At 41.3% G+C, this 16199-nt stretch overlaps 1 protein-coding gene across 3 annotated transcripts in view; it reads right to left on the bottom strand.

The window, feature by feature from the left end:
* Nucleotides 1-16199, bottom strand: part of MOB1B (MOB kinase activator 1B) — a 38989-nt gene that overhangs the window by 10202 nt on the left and 12588 nt on the right. For 2 of the 3 annotated variants that reach the window (XM_080616019.1, XM_080616021.1), the window contains exons 2-3: nucleotides 7014-7180; nucleotides 3941-4034 (exon numbers count right to left, since the gene is read on the bottom strand). In XM_080616019.1, the coding sequence (XP_080472145.1) occupies nucleotides 3941-4034; nucleotides 7014-7180 (261 nt within the window). Of the gene's footprint in view, nucleotides 1-3940; nucleotides 4035-7013; nucleotides 7181-7586; nucleotides 7658-16199 lie in introns of all 3 variants that reach the window. The other variant, XM_080616020.1, reaches the window with a different exon arrangement.

Raw genomic sequence — 16199 nt, forward strand, 5'->3', positions numbered from 1 at the left:
ATGACTCTGGAACAGTCAAACATGTGCTCTCTTTACCCTTTTCCATCCATAGAGCTAGTAATGTTCACATCTCATGCTCTATTTGATTGTTATTTCTTAGGACAGCAGTAGCACGCCACAGTGTTTGGGCTGCAACCACCTTCCCTTGCTATTTCCAGTTAGTACTGTGTGGACACTGCAGAAGGTGTTCTATTTTAAAGATCACACACCTCATTTTATGCAAAGCCTCACCCTATCTGATAAATCTGGCTCCTGGTTTTGTTTAATAAATTCAGTTTTGTCAGAACAGTATCTGGGAGAACATTGTCACAATAAACAACTTTACAAGTGATCACGAGCACACTGCTCACAATGGTATAAAAAGTTCCCATTTTTCTAACAGCAACAAATCAGAGTCTCTGGAAACATTTTCACATTGCATCTCAAACACATGCAGAATTTCCATAGACACTACCACAGCATGCCTGGATTTCTGAAAAATCAGTATTTCTCACTACCCAGCACTACCTAATACTGAGGTTTAAGTGGTATTAACATAGGACAGGTACCAACACTCAGTTGAGGTGCCAGTTTCGGCCTGGAGACAAAGAAAACAAATGGAATTGGACACTAAAAATCTCATCCAAATAACACATATCCATAAGAAGCCTCCTTCTCTCCCCACCCCCCAATACTATGGCTTAACTCTGTACATTTTAGAGGAAGGAATGCCAGAGAAGGACCCTTGAAGAAGCTCTAAAGTGAAAAAAAAAACCCACAAAGAGAAATATTTCCCCCAGGTTAGAATCATCTGAACTGCTACAGGAAATGAAGGGTAAAAATCACATTTCTAGCTCAAGCTTCTGATCAGACGCCTACAGTTCTAGTGATAGAAACTAACGGACTTTATCGTGATAGGCAGCTTCCCTACAGAAAAATACATGTTTAGAAACCTCTAACAGCTCAGTTAGAGGTTCTTAAGGACAATCAAAACACTGTGTCAAGGACAGAGAAAAAATACAGTTCACTCCAGCAAGCGCAGGGGAAAAGCTAAGAACTCCCAACGACTCTGGTGGAATTCTCTCATGCTAACAAACAAGTTATTTGCCATCTATAAACAGAAAACCCAACTGTGCTTCTCAAACAAGAAAATATCCATATATATATATATAACCAGCACAGGACCAGCACCTCCACCACACAGCCCCAGTTTTGACATCCAGCTTTGCAAAATGCAGTAGCGACGTCCCTCCTTTGGGCTCTTACTGAACACTTGTAACTAGGAAGGAAAATAAAGAAAATCCCCATCACCCAATGCTGGTTAATAAACAAAGTACTTCTGTGGAGGTTCTTAACTTATTATCATACCTGCTGCACTGATGGTGATCCTGCAACTGACGTAAGAATAGCACAAACCAAAAAGGTTCCAAAACCCAACTAGGTTAGATTGGGTAAGAAATGGTTGGTCTTTACTGAAGTGAAAAGAATGGACCATTACTCTGAATGATCATGTTTTGGGACAAATTAAACCAATACTTTATTCAAATTGTTAGACAAGGAGCTGTACGGCAGGAGAGGGAGAGCTGTTCTTGATCTTTATGTCAATCCTGAACTAACTCAATGTTCTGCCCCCTGATAAAATCTAAGTCAGCACTCCTTACAACAGTCAAGTCCCTCTTAAAGGGGTTTTGAAGACAAAACACCAGCACCCAACAACATACAGGAAACATTACACTTCCACTCTGTTACCCTCTCACTTCAGATATCTGGTTTAACTTCTCCATAGACTGCTACAAGTTTGTCAGTTGTACCTTGAAAATTGTGACTGAGCCACAACTTTGAACAGTCATCTCTGAATGCACCAGCACCTTACAACCCTTTCTCAAGACATCAGCCATAAATACTTCTCCAATGGAACACAAAAATCAGACTTTAAAGCCACAGAATGCTTGCTGTTTTGGTTCTCCCCAGCTACTCATGCTGTGGCCAATCTAACCTGTTTCAAACAACCTCATTTAAGTTGTTTCAGATAACTCATACCGTTTCTCTGAAAGAGGTGAAAATGAAGCCATGGATGTGAGCAGACAGCAACCTGCAGCCTAGAAGCACTAATGAGTACCTAAGGCTCAATGCCTCTTCAATGAACATAAACTGAGCCAGAAGAGGACAGGACACAGGTGTAAGAACCAGAAGAAAAACCCCGTAAGTCTCAGTGTTTTCATGCTCACAGGTTCTCCAGCAGTACTTCCCTGAAAACAATGTTTTAAGCAAAAGCAAGCCACACTCACTTCAACTAAAGAACGAGATCACCTAATAAAAATCTTGTCAGAAAGCATCTTCAAGCATCTCTTTCCTATACTGCTTCATAACTATTTGAGGTCATATATTTCTGGCAATGGTTATCAGCCTCTTTGGAGAGAAATTCTTTAGTCTGGCAACCAGACAGCTAAATCTTTAATAATTAACCTCCACCCCTAAATAACTGCTTCTCAGCAGGCAAACAATAAAGCAGAGAAATATTTTCATGCTCTTATCTAACAATTAAAGAGTCCGCTCTGCACACCAAAGTACAAAGCAGACAATGGGCTATGGTATTGCACAAGTTCCTTTGCATACTGGTGAACTTTCTCTCCTTTCGTACTTCACCCCTTCCCATGCTGCAGCAGCAGGTCTGTCTGCCCACACTGGTTTGGCATTTGGCATCGTCCGTTTTCAGTTCAGGATTGTAGTGCCAAAGCCTTTCCTGGTCCATCAAGCTGTTTCTAACTAGAAGAGCTCCTGCCCTCTCCATCTTGCCTTCCCAGCAGCAGCCCTGGTCCATGCTCAGCTCTCCACCAGCAATTCCTGACTTCACACAGTAACAGGAGGAGGAAGTGGAGGAGAGGACTTGGTTTCGCTTTTGTTTATTTAAAAGGAAGCAGCGCCCTCCCTTGCCACTCACTGAGAAACACAGGTATTTTCCTCTGGAAGATACTTAAGCAACTGGAGAGCAAGAAAAAACAGACATGTTGGATGTCTGTACAAAAGCATAAGCAAGAATCAAAGAAGTGAAACCTCACTGAGGAACAGGGTAGTGGATTCTTATCCAGTCTACTAAAATCTGTAGCAAATTTATTTCTAAATAACACCTAAAGGAAATATTTTGGTAATCCCCAAGTGAATGTTTGCCAATAAAAACTTCAGATCTTAAATTAAAAAGCCCTCATTAACATTTCAGTAAAAAATAAAATTAAAAAAAAAATTAGTTTGATAATGAGTTTACTTCCCAGGACTAAGAAAAACAAAGAAAAAACCCTACCCTAAGAAAACCCACCTTTTCATTCCCTATTCCCTTAAAGGTTCCAGTTTCTCATCCCTTCATGGGTAACAGGAATCACAGAATCACAGACTGGTTTGGGTTGGAAAGGACCTTAAGATCATCCAGTTCCAATCCCTGCCATGGGTAGGGACACCTTTCACTAGACCAGGTTGCTCAAAGCCATGTCCAACCTGGCCTTTAACACTGCCAGGGATGGGGCAATCTGTTCCATTGCCTCACCACCCTCACAATAAAGAACTTCTTTCCTACATATAACTTGAACTCCTGTTGAAGTTTAAACCCATTCCCCCTTGTCCTGTCACTACAGTCCTTAATGAAGAGTCCCTCTCCAGCATCTTTGTAGGCCCCCTTCAGATACTGGAAGACTACTATGAGGTCTCCATGCAGCCTTCTCTTCTCCAGGCAAACTTTCTCAGACTGTGTTCATACAGGAGGTGACCAGCCCCCTTATCCTCATGGCCCTCCTCTGAACTTGCTCCAACAGTTCCATGTCCTTCTTAAACTGGGGACACCAGAACTGTATACAGTAACCCACAGAAGTTATCTTATCTTTGGCACTTGTCTGAGGTAGTATCAAGTTCTCAAGTGCAAAGTCATCTAAAAAATTGCATTTTCACAACAACACATGAAAAAAGACCTTACTTTGGGCCAGCAGACATCACGGGGCAGCTCTCTTCTGTGCAGAAGTCCGTAATGGTTCCGTACAGCATATTGATCTGGTTGAAGAAGTCGACAGCTGTAAAAGCATTTAGACCATCAGTTAACAATCTGCACTTTAACAGCAACACAAGCTTCCCGCAGCCTTAACAGCACACATTGCTCAGAGGGTCCTGGAATGCTTTTTGTGAAAAAACTTCACTGTTATCACTTTTTAAGAAGTATCATAAAGGAGATGCAGAATGCAACCACCAATGTCCTACACCACCAATAGCAATGACTATTCATCCTGCTGTCAGGTTACTGAAGAAGAGCCTTGCTTTCAAAGAGTACCAAGTATTGTGCCTGCCCAATCAAATCTGCCTTCCTTGCCTAACTCTGTTACAGAGACATACACGTTTGCTGTAGTGAGACGGAAATTGGCATCCCAAATGTAAGCACTAGCAGATATCAGGTACTGTGAAAGGAACTGATGGCTGAAGGAAGGCGAGTGTTAAATACCGCAGCTCCTTAAACTTCAAAGATTACACGAACATCATGGTAGCAAGTTACAGCTATTGTCCAGCAGATGCAAGATACGAGCCACAACTGTGTCATGCAACTTCCCAGGTATTAAGAAAGAGAAGCAAACAAAAACTGGTATGGCATGCTCCTAGCACAGCTCATCTCTAGCAACAAAATCTGGGTGGGTTTTCTCCCCCCAGCACAGCTAAAGCAGAAAACAGCAAAACAACATTGGGAAAGTTAGACAGCAGTTACAGAGGCCCAGGAGGACTCCTACAGCTTATTCGGGCAAAGGGAGGAGGCAGTTAACACTACCAAAGACAGGAAAAAGTGGTTATAGACAGCCCTTGTTCCTTAAGTGTACACAAGAACTGTTAATTAATTTTCCATTCCCTGCTCCCAGTGGAAACCACAGACCAATGTTTGCTTCAGGCAAGCATGATCCCAAAACACACACAGACATCCACAAGATGACTGACTGTTGCAAATCCCAAACTCCAAGTCTCAAAAGGCCAGGAGACACACCACCCCATCCACCACCAACAGCCAGCAGTTTGCAACAACCAAGAAAAACCAAGAACCTCCTTTCCAGCACGTGTAAAGCTGTACAGTGTCTCTGCCTATTTTCATTTCCTCTTTTTACTCATTGTTCTGAAGTTTTGAGGGCTTAGACTATTTTTTCCAAGTGCTTTTCTATTGGAAAAAGTGCACACTGCCTGGTGTTCTATTATAAAGATATGGGCAGGATGTACTTACCAAATTAATTTTTTGGTATTTCAAATCAAGGACATTTCAAATTAAACTCAAACCAAACTGATTATAGAGTTTTTACCTTTCTATTTTTTAAACTTATTTCAAAAATCTACATGTACACCAACTCACTGCCAGAAAACATGAGTAAGGCTAAGAGTTGAGCAAGGAGCAGAAAAGCAGAGCCATGCTTTCCTGTGCTTTCACTATTGCAAAGGTCAAACCCAACGACATTAAGTCCCACATTTTATCTCCTTATTAGATATCTCAATCAACAGAAGGGGCTCACTGCTACCATTAGCTGGTACTAGGTGTGGTAGAGGGATGCTGTAAATGAAGGGAGAATGTAATCAGTTAATCACTTGTAAACAAAAAAAAAAAACAAATCACACACCAACAACATTAGAATTCTACTCTGCTGCAAGAAGGCACGACCAAGGACCATTTCATTACAGAATGCAGCTGTTACCCAAAGGCAGCTCCCACTCTTTTTGTCATCCAGCTCGTTTAGCAGTTAAGTCATTTGGGAAGGGAAAAATGCCACTGCCACAGATAGAGAAGAAGAGACAGGGAGGGAGTGAAGAAAGCACCGAACGGGAAGAATGCCAGCAACATCAGAAGCCTCTTTAGTAATGCTTACTCAGAAAAATGGGATGGCTTTTTTTTTTCTAGACAGTTTTGCAATACCATATGAATAGACTTTTGTAAAGAATGGTGCCAGCAATTTCATCATTCCCTGGAAGCAGAAGCAGGTCATATACCAGAGCTCTGTGTGGCTCATTCAGAACTGAAGGTTGAAATCAGTATGACAGTTTCACTTCCTGAACATGTCAAAGAGCAAGAGGAAACAGAACCACAATTAGAAGACATTTCTCTTGAGCATAATTTATACTTCATTGCAATGCACAATCAATACCATGCAATCACAGAAACAGGCCAAGTCAAAGACCTGAAAGATAACAAAATAACCAGATAGGGCAGAGAGTCTAGCAGCCAGAACTCCACATAGGCTACAGAGCATGACAGAACTTGGGTTAATCCACTCTTTAAGAGTGGAAGACAGGCAGCAAGTTCACGCAGCAGGGAGAGGAAGGAGGAAACATGGTCAGGCAATCAGAAAACACTAATTTCGGCCTCATTGTTTGACCTGACCTAGCATGAAGCACAGGGTTAGGACAAACAGCTTTAGAGGAAGCAAAAATAATGACATCAGACACTTACCAGAGCAAAGGCTCACAACTTGGTAGGAAAACAAGGAAGGAACTAACGTTAGGAACATTGTAAAGATGATCTCTGGGTTTGTTATAGGCAAAAGGAAAGCCAGGCCATACACACAACCGTAGTCTTTAGCATCATTTAAGGTCTTCACGCTTAACTAAATTAAGAGTTTATGCTTAGCTCAGAGAGGGTTGACTATACTATTGGGTAAGAACCCCAGCTGGAGAAGAGCTAGATTAAACATATTAAGATGGCACTGACAGGCTACTTTCTAAAAACAGCAGTGAAACTTCTACTTCAGCACTTGTTTGTGATCTAGTGCTCAGAGTTTAAGCACTAAGAGGAAGAATTATTTTGTTAACAGGAACATATTTTTTACACAAAGAGATTAAGAGTGTTTTGTCTCTGGGAGACATACTGCATCTGTCAGCTCTACACAGTATTACATTCACCTTTCTCAATCACAGCAAGTGGTGCACAGAGGATAGAAGACACCCTACTAGAAAGGAGTACAGAGTTGTCCTCCCACTAGTGCCTACCCACATTCAACACCCCCCATTAAGAAAAAAAAAATGAGCCCACTTACTGTTCACTGCAACCCATTCATTTAAATCTTCCCCCTCTGGAAGCATAACGGCCATCCGGAGATTACCACTTCCCAGCGTAGCTTCTGCATGCTTTAGCAGCTCGTACTGGTGAGACCCCTCTGGAATATTCTTCTTTGGTTTGAAGGTTTTGGAAGAGCGACTACCACTGTGTTAGAGGAGGAGATATTTAGAGAACTCATGGAAAGGAAAAAGAAAGAAGCAAACAAGGCACGCATAAGCACAGGATTAACATTAAACACTTTCCCAATCCCGTATTTTCATGTGGAAAAAGGATATTTGACACAGACTGGGATGCAAAAGTACAGGTGCTTTGACTTGTTTGAAACAGTTAAATGATTCTCCACTGCCCTGCCCTCTCACCTGCTCACTCTGCTGTTAAGCCAGCCAGACAAGTGGGATGCTAAGGCTCCCTTCCCTCTCTGGGCAAACTGGATCATGGGGAAGGTGAGATCGGAAATATTTCCTTCCCCAGAATTCGGACAGCTGCTTATCAAGGATAGCACCCAAGCAAAACAGAAACCTTCTTTACTCTGAACACTCAGAAAGCTTACCTTGGTTTCTATTTAACAAAAAATCCCATGTTCTAACATCCACCTTCATCAGACATGAAATGTCATCGCACCTACAAAAGTGTAGTAAGGAGGCATGGGCCTGTTCAGAGCTCTGATTTTCCAAATGAGGTATGATAAGTAATTACTATTAACCCCTCAAAACCAAGCTGCTAGTATTTAGGAAAGTATACTTTCTGCAGGCCTAGCTGATCCAGAATATTATCTTACCTACCAATGTAAAGTAACTTTTCCACTATCTGGTATTGTTTATGAACTTGGCTTTGAAAACACAGTTGCTCAAAAATACATTAACACTTTAGCTGTTGCTGATACATTTCGACATTTCCCCTGAACTATCTCTGCCATTTTCCCCTGGTGTCATAGCATACAGACCTTTCATCCCCCCAGTTAGTAAAGAACTAAGGACGACAACTTTTACAACTTTCATATAAATAATTTTCTTGCCTGTAATTTTGTTTGGAAAACATGGACTGACTTAGAAAAAAATTTAGACATTTGAATTTTAAATGGTGGCAGCGAGCCTGGATGTACTTTATCCCTTAACATGCCAGAAGCACGCTGTGTAAAATTACGTATTTGCAAAAAACTGTCAAATCAGCCAGCATTTTTGAGTGGTCTAGTGTATGAGCTGAGATTTCGGTCAGAAAAGGAAAACTGAGCTCCGAATTCCAACGGAAGAAAGTGGAAGCTATGTAATCCAGACAGCAGAGTTTTCACGGCAAGTATTATCCAGTTCTCATTTCTTTATATAAAAGACTTGGACAATTTTTCACCATCTCTCTACAGGTCTAAACAGAAATTTTTATTAGTGAGGCATCAGTGTTCTCTCTCCAGCTCACTAAACACTTAAACCACATGTTGAACACATGACGGTTGTACCTTCTCATTGCGCAATGCTAGCGCAGCCATGCTGTCACACAGAAGCACTTCAAGAAACTTAAGTCTGCATGTCATTCCCCCCACCACGCCACACCACAGCCATCAACAGAAAATTAATTATGATCTCTTATTTCTCGAATTCCAGACACAAACAGCTCTAGCAGACACAATGTGTAACAAAGAACAGAACAAAAACTGTTCTTTCCAAAATACATGACAGGTGATTGCGAACATCTCATTTGCCAAGCATGTGACAAAACTGCCCAACAGCTCACCAAGTTCAGTTTAGACCTTAACAAGAGCAATGAAGAAGAAAACATACTGAAACGGGAGATAGAATAATGAGCTTTGGCCAGGTAACAACACCTTTTCGCAGGTAACAGCATCTTTGCAGGTGCATCTTTGGGAATTGAAGAGACCCTACAAGTCTGTTTGGTTCAAGATTTACACGGTCCTGGTGCTACCCTGACTGCAGCAGCATCCTCCCCCTTCCAGCCTCCAGAGTTTCCTCCTGTTTTCTAACCTGATAAGGAAGCACTTGACTGGACTAACAGGGATCACGGAATGATACAGTACAACAAGCCACATACATTCACACAGACCGCAGAGCAATACTAATGCAGTCAGATACTAAATACAACTATGAGCCCGAAGTCGGAAGAGGAAACATACGGCTCCCATATATATTCTGTTACAGGACCTTGCTAACATGCAGCCAGTCATTTGCATTTCACCCTATGCAAAGATACCAGATCCAAATCTTAAATAAAATAATTGCCTCCCAGTGGGAGTATGAAGCTTCTATGGCTCAGGGAGTTCCCTTCACTTCCCACCCCTCCAGCCACCTGCATTTGATGCCAGGCCAGTTTCAAACCAGCTCTGACAAGAAAGCAATCAAAAAAGAAACCCCACCAAGCAAAAAAACACTTCAGATCTTTCAACTGACTACTTAAGAGACACAAATTTTGATCTTTGGGAACATATCCACTTCATAGCCACCATGCTAACACATATCTAATACAAACCTATACATCTGGCAATTGCCTTAGTGTATGATCACACAGACAGGACAGACACAAGGTAATATTCAGAGCAACTGAAGAGCAAGAGAGACCGGTATTGTTATCATTCCACATCTATCAGTGTAGGCAGAAGAAAACTAGCACATGCTAAGCACAAGCACAGCATTTCCTACCTTGCTAACTAGACAATGGGGAAACCAACTCCTAATACTTTTATAAAAAGCAAACCAAAGGTTTACAGAGACCTACCCCCACTCCAAAGCTCAAGTCATTCATTTATCAGAAATAAGAAAGTAAGAGATCCTTCCTTGCTGCTTACATACCCCCAATTCCTAAAACTTGAGTCTTCCTTTTACCATGTTTCAAAACTTAACATACATCAGCCTCTCTTCTGCAACACTATCATTTTCATACAATCATCAAGAATGAAAAACTTCACTCCTGTGACTGGTCTGGTGAAGTTGCCCCATGCAAAGTGTGGAAGTTCATTATACAAACTACTACTGGGCATGTGCAGCTCCCCAAGCTGATAAAGAAAGCTCTACCCAGATACAGGGAACACTTACCACTTAATCCCTGCTATTCCCTTTCCAGAATCACTGTTTCCTTCCCATGACCTGGCAAAAGCTGTAACAACACAATACACAATGATTTGCTCCCATCAACCATTTTAAATAAGTCATTTCATATCTGCCTCCACTACTTCTCTGATCACTACATCTCAAATCCAGCACGGCCATCCTAAGACAGCAGGAAATGGTTTCATGCAAAAGGCAGGCAGGCATCCAAAAGGAAAAGCAATTAGGATAAATGCAGGCTGCATTTATCGTCGTGTGCTATGGAAATATCTGCAATTTTGGCAATAACTTATGAGAATTCCATGCATTTATGCAGTTCACCATATGTGAAGCTGGTTAACTGCATGCACTGTCATACATTCCTTGATACAAACAAAAGCTCAGGGACTCAACAACCTAATACAGCTTCCCTAACACAAAACCCTTACAGACATGTTTGCTCCTGGGAAGTCTGCTTGTAAATGTTGCTGCAAACATTATTTCAACTACCTTACTAGTTCATAAACTCTCCTATTATTTAACCAAAACCCATCATCGTTTATTAACAACTTAGCACCATCAGTAAACTAACCTTTCAAATGGTTACTTTACTAAGTAGTCCTACTTCCTCACGAAACCCTGCCCACACCAGCATCTTATTCCTACTATCCTACAGTAGGATTCCCAGTGCTGAGCTGACGGTATCTTAAAAAAAACCCAAAAGAAATAAGTAATGCTTTTTTTTTTTTTCCTATTATGTAAATCTGTTACATGTGACAGATTTAAAAATCTTCTTGTTCCAGGTCTATTTCCTCAACTCCTTGAGCATTCAGGGAAAAAGTTAACTTTAAAGAGATGTCCTGATTGAGTGTGACACTTAATTTTCACCTACATTCCATAACAGAATTAGCTGTATCTGTGTGCTTTTTCTCTCAAGACCCTGAAATGCTCCAAGCTTGTGTGCAGCACCTGCTGCCTTTCTTTCCCAGTTAGTTCTTTGAATCCTCCCTCAGTTCTGAAACATTACATTAATGCAGAAGCAAACCCTCAGAAATACCACACTGAAGATCCTATTTTCCTTGGGCATAAAAAGGTCATAAAATGGGGCACATGATGCATCACCTTCACTATTTGTCACTACCAGTCTCTAGCCTGTCAAGAACAACTGGCTTCTCAAAAGATTCTTGCAATTCCAAGGACGTTTTACTCTCTTCACTCCCACATCTACCATTTCTAGCAAATTATGCCCTTCTATTTTTATAGGTAAGTGCAGCTACAGCAGTGTCAGATGCAGTTTGACCTAGCACTAAATCAGGAAACGTGTCTGAAGTGATTCACTCCCTGTGTCAGGACAACCACTGAAGCTGGCTTGGAAGCCACACCTCCGAGCCACAAGAAGCCCAAACACTTCTTGGCCTCACACAGACGTCACAACTTGCTTGTAAGCAAGAACACAACACTTCCTCCAAAGCTGTAATTTTATCTAGTCATCTGCTGACAAGGAGGGTTATTAATGATGTACATTCTGCAGGCTGCTCTGTCTTAGGTTAGCAAAATGGTGTTTCTAGAAGAAAGGCAAATTTTCAGGCATCCTGCTGACACTTCACTTCCTGAGCTGCCTCAGCAGCCCACTTCAGTTTCAAACACAGCTCTGGCAAATTTTTTACAATCAAAGCCATTAAATATCCAGCTTAAATTCTTGATACACTTCTTGTTAATTGCAGGAAAGGATCCACTTAAACCTTCATGTTCCTAGGAGAAGCACCTTGGCTAGCCTGGCTTATACCACCTCATCCCCAATTATTTGTGCACTCAAGTCTCTTAATGGAGCTTTTAAGTATTTCTGCGAAGTCTGCTGCATACCCAGGGAAGCCTGAATTAAAACTAAAAAGTTTAGGCTCCTTATGCCTAACACTTCAGGCTTTACAGCTTGTTCTTACCACAGAACTAACCTCAAGCTCTTACTGTTGTGTCTAACACTGCTCAAGCTGACAAGCAAACAAACCAAGCATCCTTCACAATCAACCATAAGGATGCAGATCAAAGCCCAAATCCTGCCTCCACCCAGGCTGCCAATCTATTCCTTCTGCAGCAGCATCACAGCCTAAACCACTGAAATACCCAAAGTGCTCCAAGGTCTTCCTCAAATTTCTCTTGAGGGAACAAAACCAGACCAAGTTATCCCATAATTCACTAACAATTCATTACAGCACCTTAAATTAATGCAGTACTTAGGCAGTATGTGATTACTATACCATTGGCAAAATGGAAGAAGAGACGCCACCTGGAGAAGACAGAAGCATCTGAAAGCCTTTTTTTTCCCTGCACACAGAGTTGCACATCACACACCAAACTGACATGTTTTACAAGAAATTTAAAGATATTATTTTATAATACCACAAGCACTCAACTTCCATGGAAGGTATAGAGAACACTGCTCCTCCAACCTGCTTCAGGCTACCTGGAGGCTCAAGAAGACACTGCTGCAATTCCCATCAATCATTTCTTACAGGCTCCTCACTGGATAGTTTTATCAAACACTGGAAAGGACAGAAATTTGCCCTGGGGAAAAATAAATAGAAAATGCTGCAGTGGCACCATTTTCAGGATACACCTAATACCTATATTCTCCTAACTGGCATATAACGCTGAGGCTATGGGATATCATCTTTCTTTCACCACCACACTCCAAGTGAAACATTTGAAAGTGCTCAAGAGATTCTCAAAAAGATGAACTCAAGACAGTATGCAGAACATTCATCTGGGGCATGGAAACTTTTTCATCTTTCAACCTCTGCTTTTTCATCTTCAAAGGCCTTTGTGAGCATTAATTAATCCTCACAACCTATCTTTGAAGTCGGCATCATTAGCATCCTGTTAGCTACACGGAAACCAAGGCAGCAACTCATTGCCAAAGACCAAGGAGTAGATTTATCAGAGAAGTCCTGTGTTTTAGTTCTGTACCTCGTCTTTCTCCTGCTGCTTCTCTTTGTAAACCCTGATGCACAAACACTGGAAGGCCAGAACCAAATTCCAGAAAAGCAAACACTTCAAGCCTTCAAACAATAATATGGAGCTTCAAATGATAACAGCCTGCTAAGAACAGACACACAAGAGTATGACCATGTTAGTTTCCGAGAGCCAATGCATCACCATAGAAATTAAAATGAAAACTCAAGCTACTTTTTGGCAATCGAGTCAATAGTGGCAGTATTTAAATGCATTTTCCCTGAGACAATCACAGCACCAGAAGGACAGCAGGTAAAATAAAGTGGTACACATTCAAGAAATGCACTGACAAGATTTAACATGAGCATTTCTATTTATTAAACTGAGCAGTCACAACATTTCTGTTTTGAAGAAAGACAGTGTGTGAGCCAGGCATTATTTTCTTCAGCTCATACAATATCAAGTTGTTAATTGTTTTCCAGTCAAATTCCCACTCATTAATATGCCTGTCTCAGTCCTCAGTCAGTTCACTTTAATTTGGAGGTAACAAACCCGATATAAGATTACAGGAAGCAAGCATTCCACAACCCTTTGTTCTTTTGACATACCACTATGCAGCAGGTCTCAAGTCAAATGAAGTGGCCACCACCTTAGGACAGAGAAAGACATCAAAGAATAAGAAATCCCAGAGCCCAGCTACTCAAGAGCTACAAGCAGTTCTGCAATTGCTGTTCTATTCCCTGATGTTGCTTCCCATGAAGGAGAATCTGAGACCCCCTGCACAGAGAAGGCTAACGGTTTGAAATGAGACATGATGCTGTCAATCCTGCCAAACAGAACTGAGAAGCCTGAAGTGCTCCAGGACAGTACAATACTGGGTTTCAACTCAGCATTAAGAGGTATCTAAAGGCTGTTCAACACTGTTGAGTTAAAAGTGAGCATGCATACTGGTAAGAGGAGATTCTAAATGCACAAGCTGATAGGGCTCACCCTGAAAAAATGTCCCTGTGTATATTTTTCAGATACAGTCACTGTATTATCCTGAATACTAACAAAAGCAACATGCTTCTAAAGAGCACTCTCATCTGACAAAAATAGCTCACAAACATCAAGCTGTAAAAAGTGTAATTCCCTTCACATGGAAGGAAACACAAACTCTGCCAAGATAACTAAGTAAATCAAAGCAGCCTGTATGGGAAAAAATCAGGAGCTGCCAACTCCTTACACACCATAGCTACTCTCCCAAAAGGTAAGGCATTGGTTAGAAAGCAATTCCAGGCCCAAGGTTTTTGTGTTGCTTTGTTTCTTTGGAGGTTTTTTTTTTAAAGAAATAATTAGGTGGACTTGAATAATTTCCACAGACACATGGTCATTCCTAGAGAAATGGAATACATGTTGTTGATTGCTTATACACTCTACTGTAGAAAACAGTAACCAAAAATACTTAGATCAATGGCACACAACTCAAGTTTGCCAGAGTAGCCAGGATGACATAGAACAATTATATAAATTGTTTACTACACTTAGAGGAAGTCACTGAAATTAGAAACATGATAGTTATGAACGGTGAAAAGCAAGAGTTGTTCAGAAACAGCTCTTCCCAAAGCTAGCACTGCCCTTGGTAACACAGGGCCTCCACTTTGTAAGGAATGTCTTTGTTCGATTCACTTACCTACTGCCTGCCCAAGCCAAAGCCAGTTGCCAAGGCTACAACAGACGATACCACTAGCAGGCTTTCTAACCCAAGGGCTCAGAGCCAAGTTACTTCTTGACAGACCAAGGGAATTTAAAACAGTGTCCTTATCTTTCAGCACATGGACTTGACAATGATGGCAATACAACACAGATTATTCCTAAAAGAAGAGCTTTGTCAGATGTCTGGAAATGGAATAAATACAAATCCAGACAAAACTTCAGATCCCGCTTTTTTTCTTTTCAGTGAAACACCGTTACCCATCCTTCCTCATCCCACCCATTTTTTTTTGCTACACCATGGAGTAAATTCAATTTCTTGTAGGCTTTTTAAGCTGTGTTTCTCATGGGGTACAGTGAGTGTTATCACTATAACTGATTTGAAGTAGTGTCTTCTTCTACCAGAGTACTGACAGTGAAGCAGGTACTGTTACAAATTTTTTGATTCTCTAGCCATTAAGATGGGAATAAAAATCTGGCTTCCACTTCTTGGAAAACAATTGTCTTCATATACTGAAGTTCTACATAGGATGGTGTGACAGGAAACAGATGAAAAAGCCATCATCTCATCAATAGCTCATAAAAAATACAAATATCTTTATACACAAGACTCCACATGTTAAAACAGCAGAAGTTTATCAGATGATTCACATCCAGTAAGGAGAAAGTTATTTAAGGTAGCCTTAAGGAACAGTTTTGCTTTTGCTTGTCCCAACCATCACCACCCAGTGCTGAAAGCTGTCATAACACATCCACATTCTTAAAGTACATTTTTTTTTCTTCTATATATACAGAGTCAGTCAAATCAAGCAAACATGGGATTCGACTAGCAGAAGTCACCACTTCAGCACACAGCTGAAGACCAGCTTTTGCTGGCTTAGCTGTGACTCTGGGACAGGGAACTGGCCCCTGGGAACCGGCTATTTACCTCTTCCCTCTGACACATGGCCTCACCTGCCCTGCAGGAGGACACTTTGTGCCAAATCTACAGAGATGTTAGATGGCCACAGGCCATTTTCCAGCCAGACACCTACACTTCTCCATGTCTCTCCACCTCCATTTTTCTGTCTGCAAGCTCAGAATGTGCCTGTAAACAAGGGGGAGGTGTTACATTACAACCCTCCTGTCTACTACAACCCCACCCATGTAGGTGGCAATGGTGTTCCTGCTGTTCACCCAGTTGGATACAACCCTTCTCCCAAGTAATCACAATTTCTAATGCAAGGAACAACCAAGCATCCAGAACATCATCCTGTAACCAGGAAATTATCATCAGTTTGCTATGCTCACACACAAAATAAATTCCCTTGTTTCATTTACAACATGTTAATACATTTTCATCTCCTGGAAAATCCTCAAAATAAACAAAGCAAGTCACAGCTGCCCTCCCAGGATACTACCAGAGCTGTGCCTGTGCTCTCAGAAACACAATTCAACTAATTCCCAGAGCAGCCAATGGCTGCGGAAGTGACTCAACTTCTCAAGCCTTGTCC

This window comes from Psittacula echo (genome assembly GCF_963264785.1).
Source record: "Psittacula echo genome assembly, chromosome: 1".
Lineage (NCBI taxonomy): Eukaryota > Metazoa > Chordata > Aves > Psittaciformes > Psittacidae > Psittacula > Psittacula echo.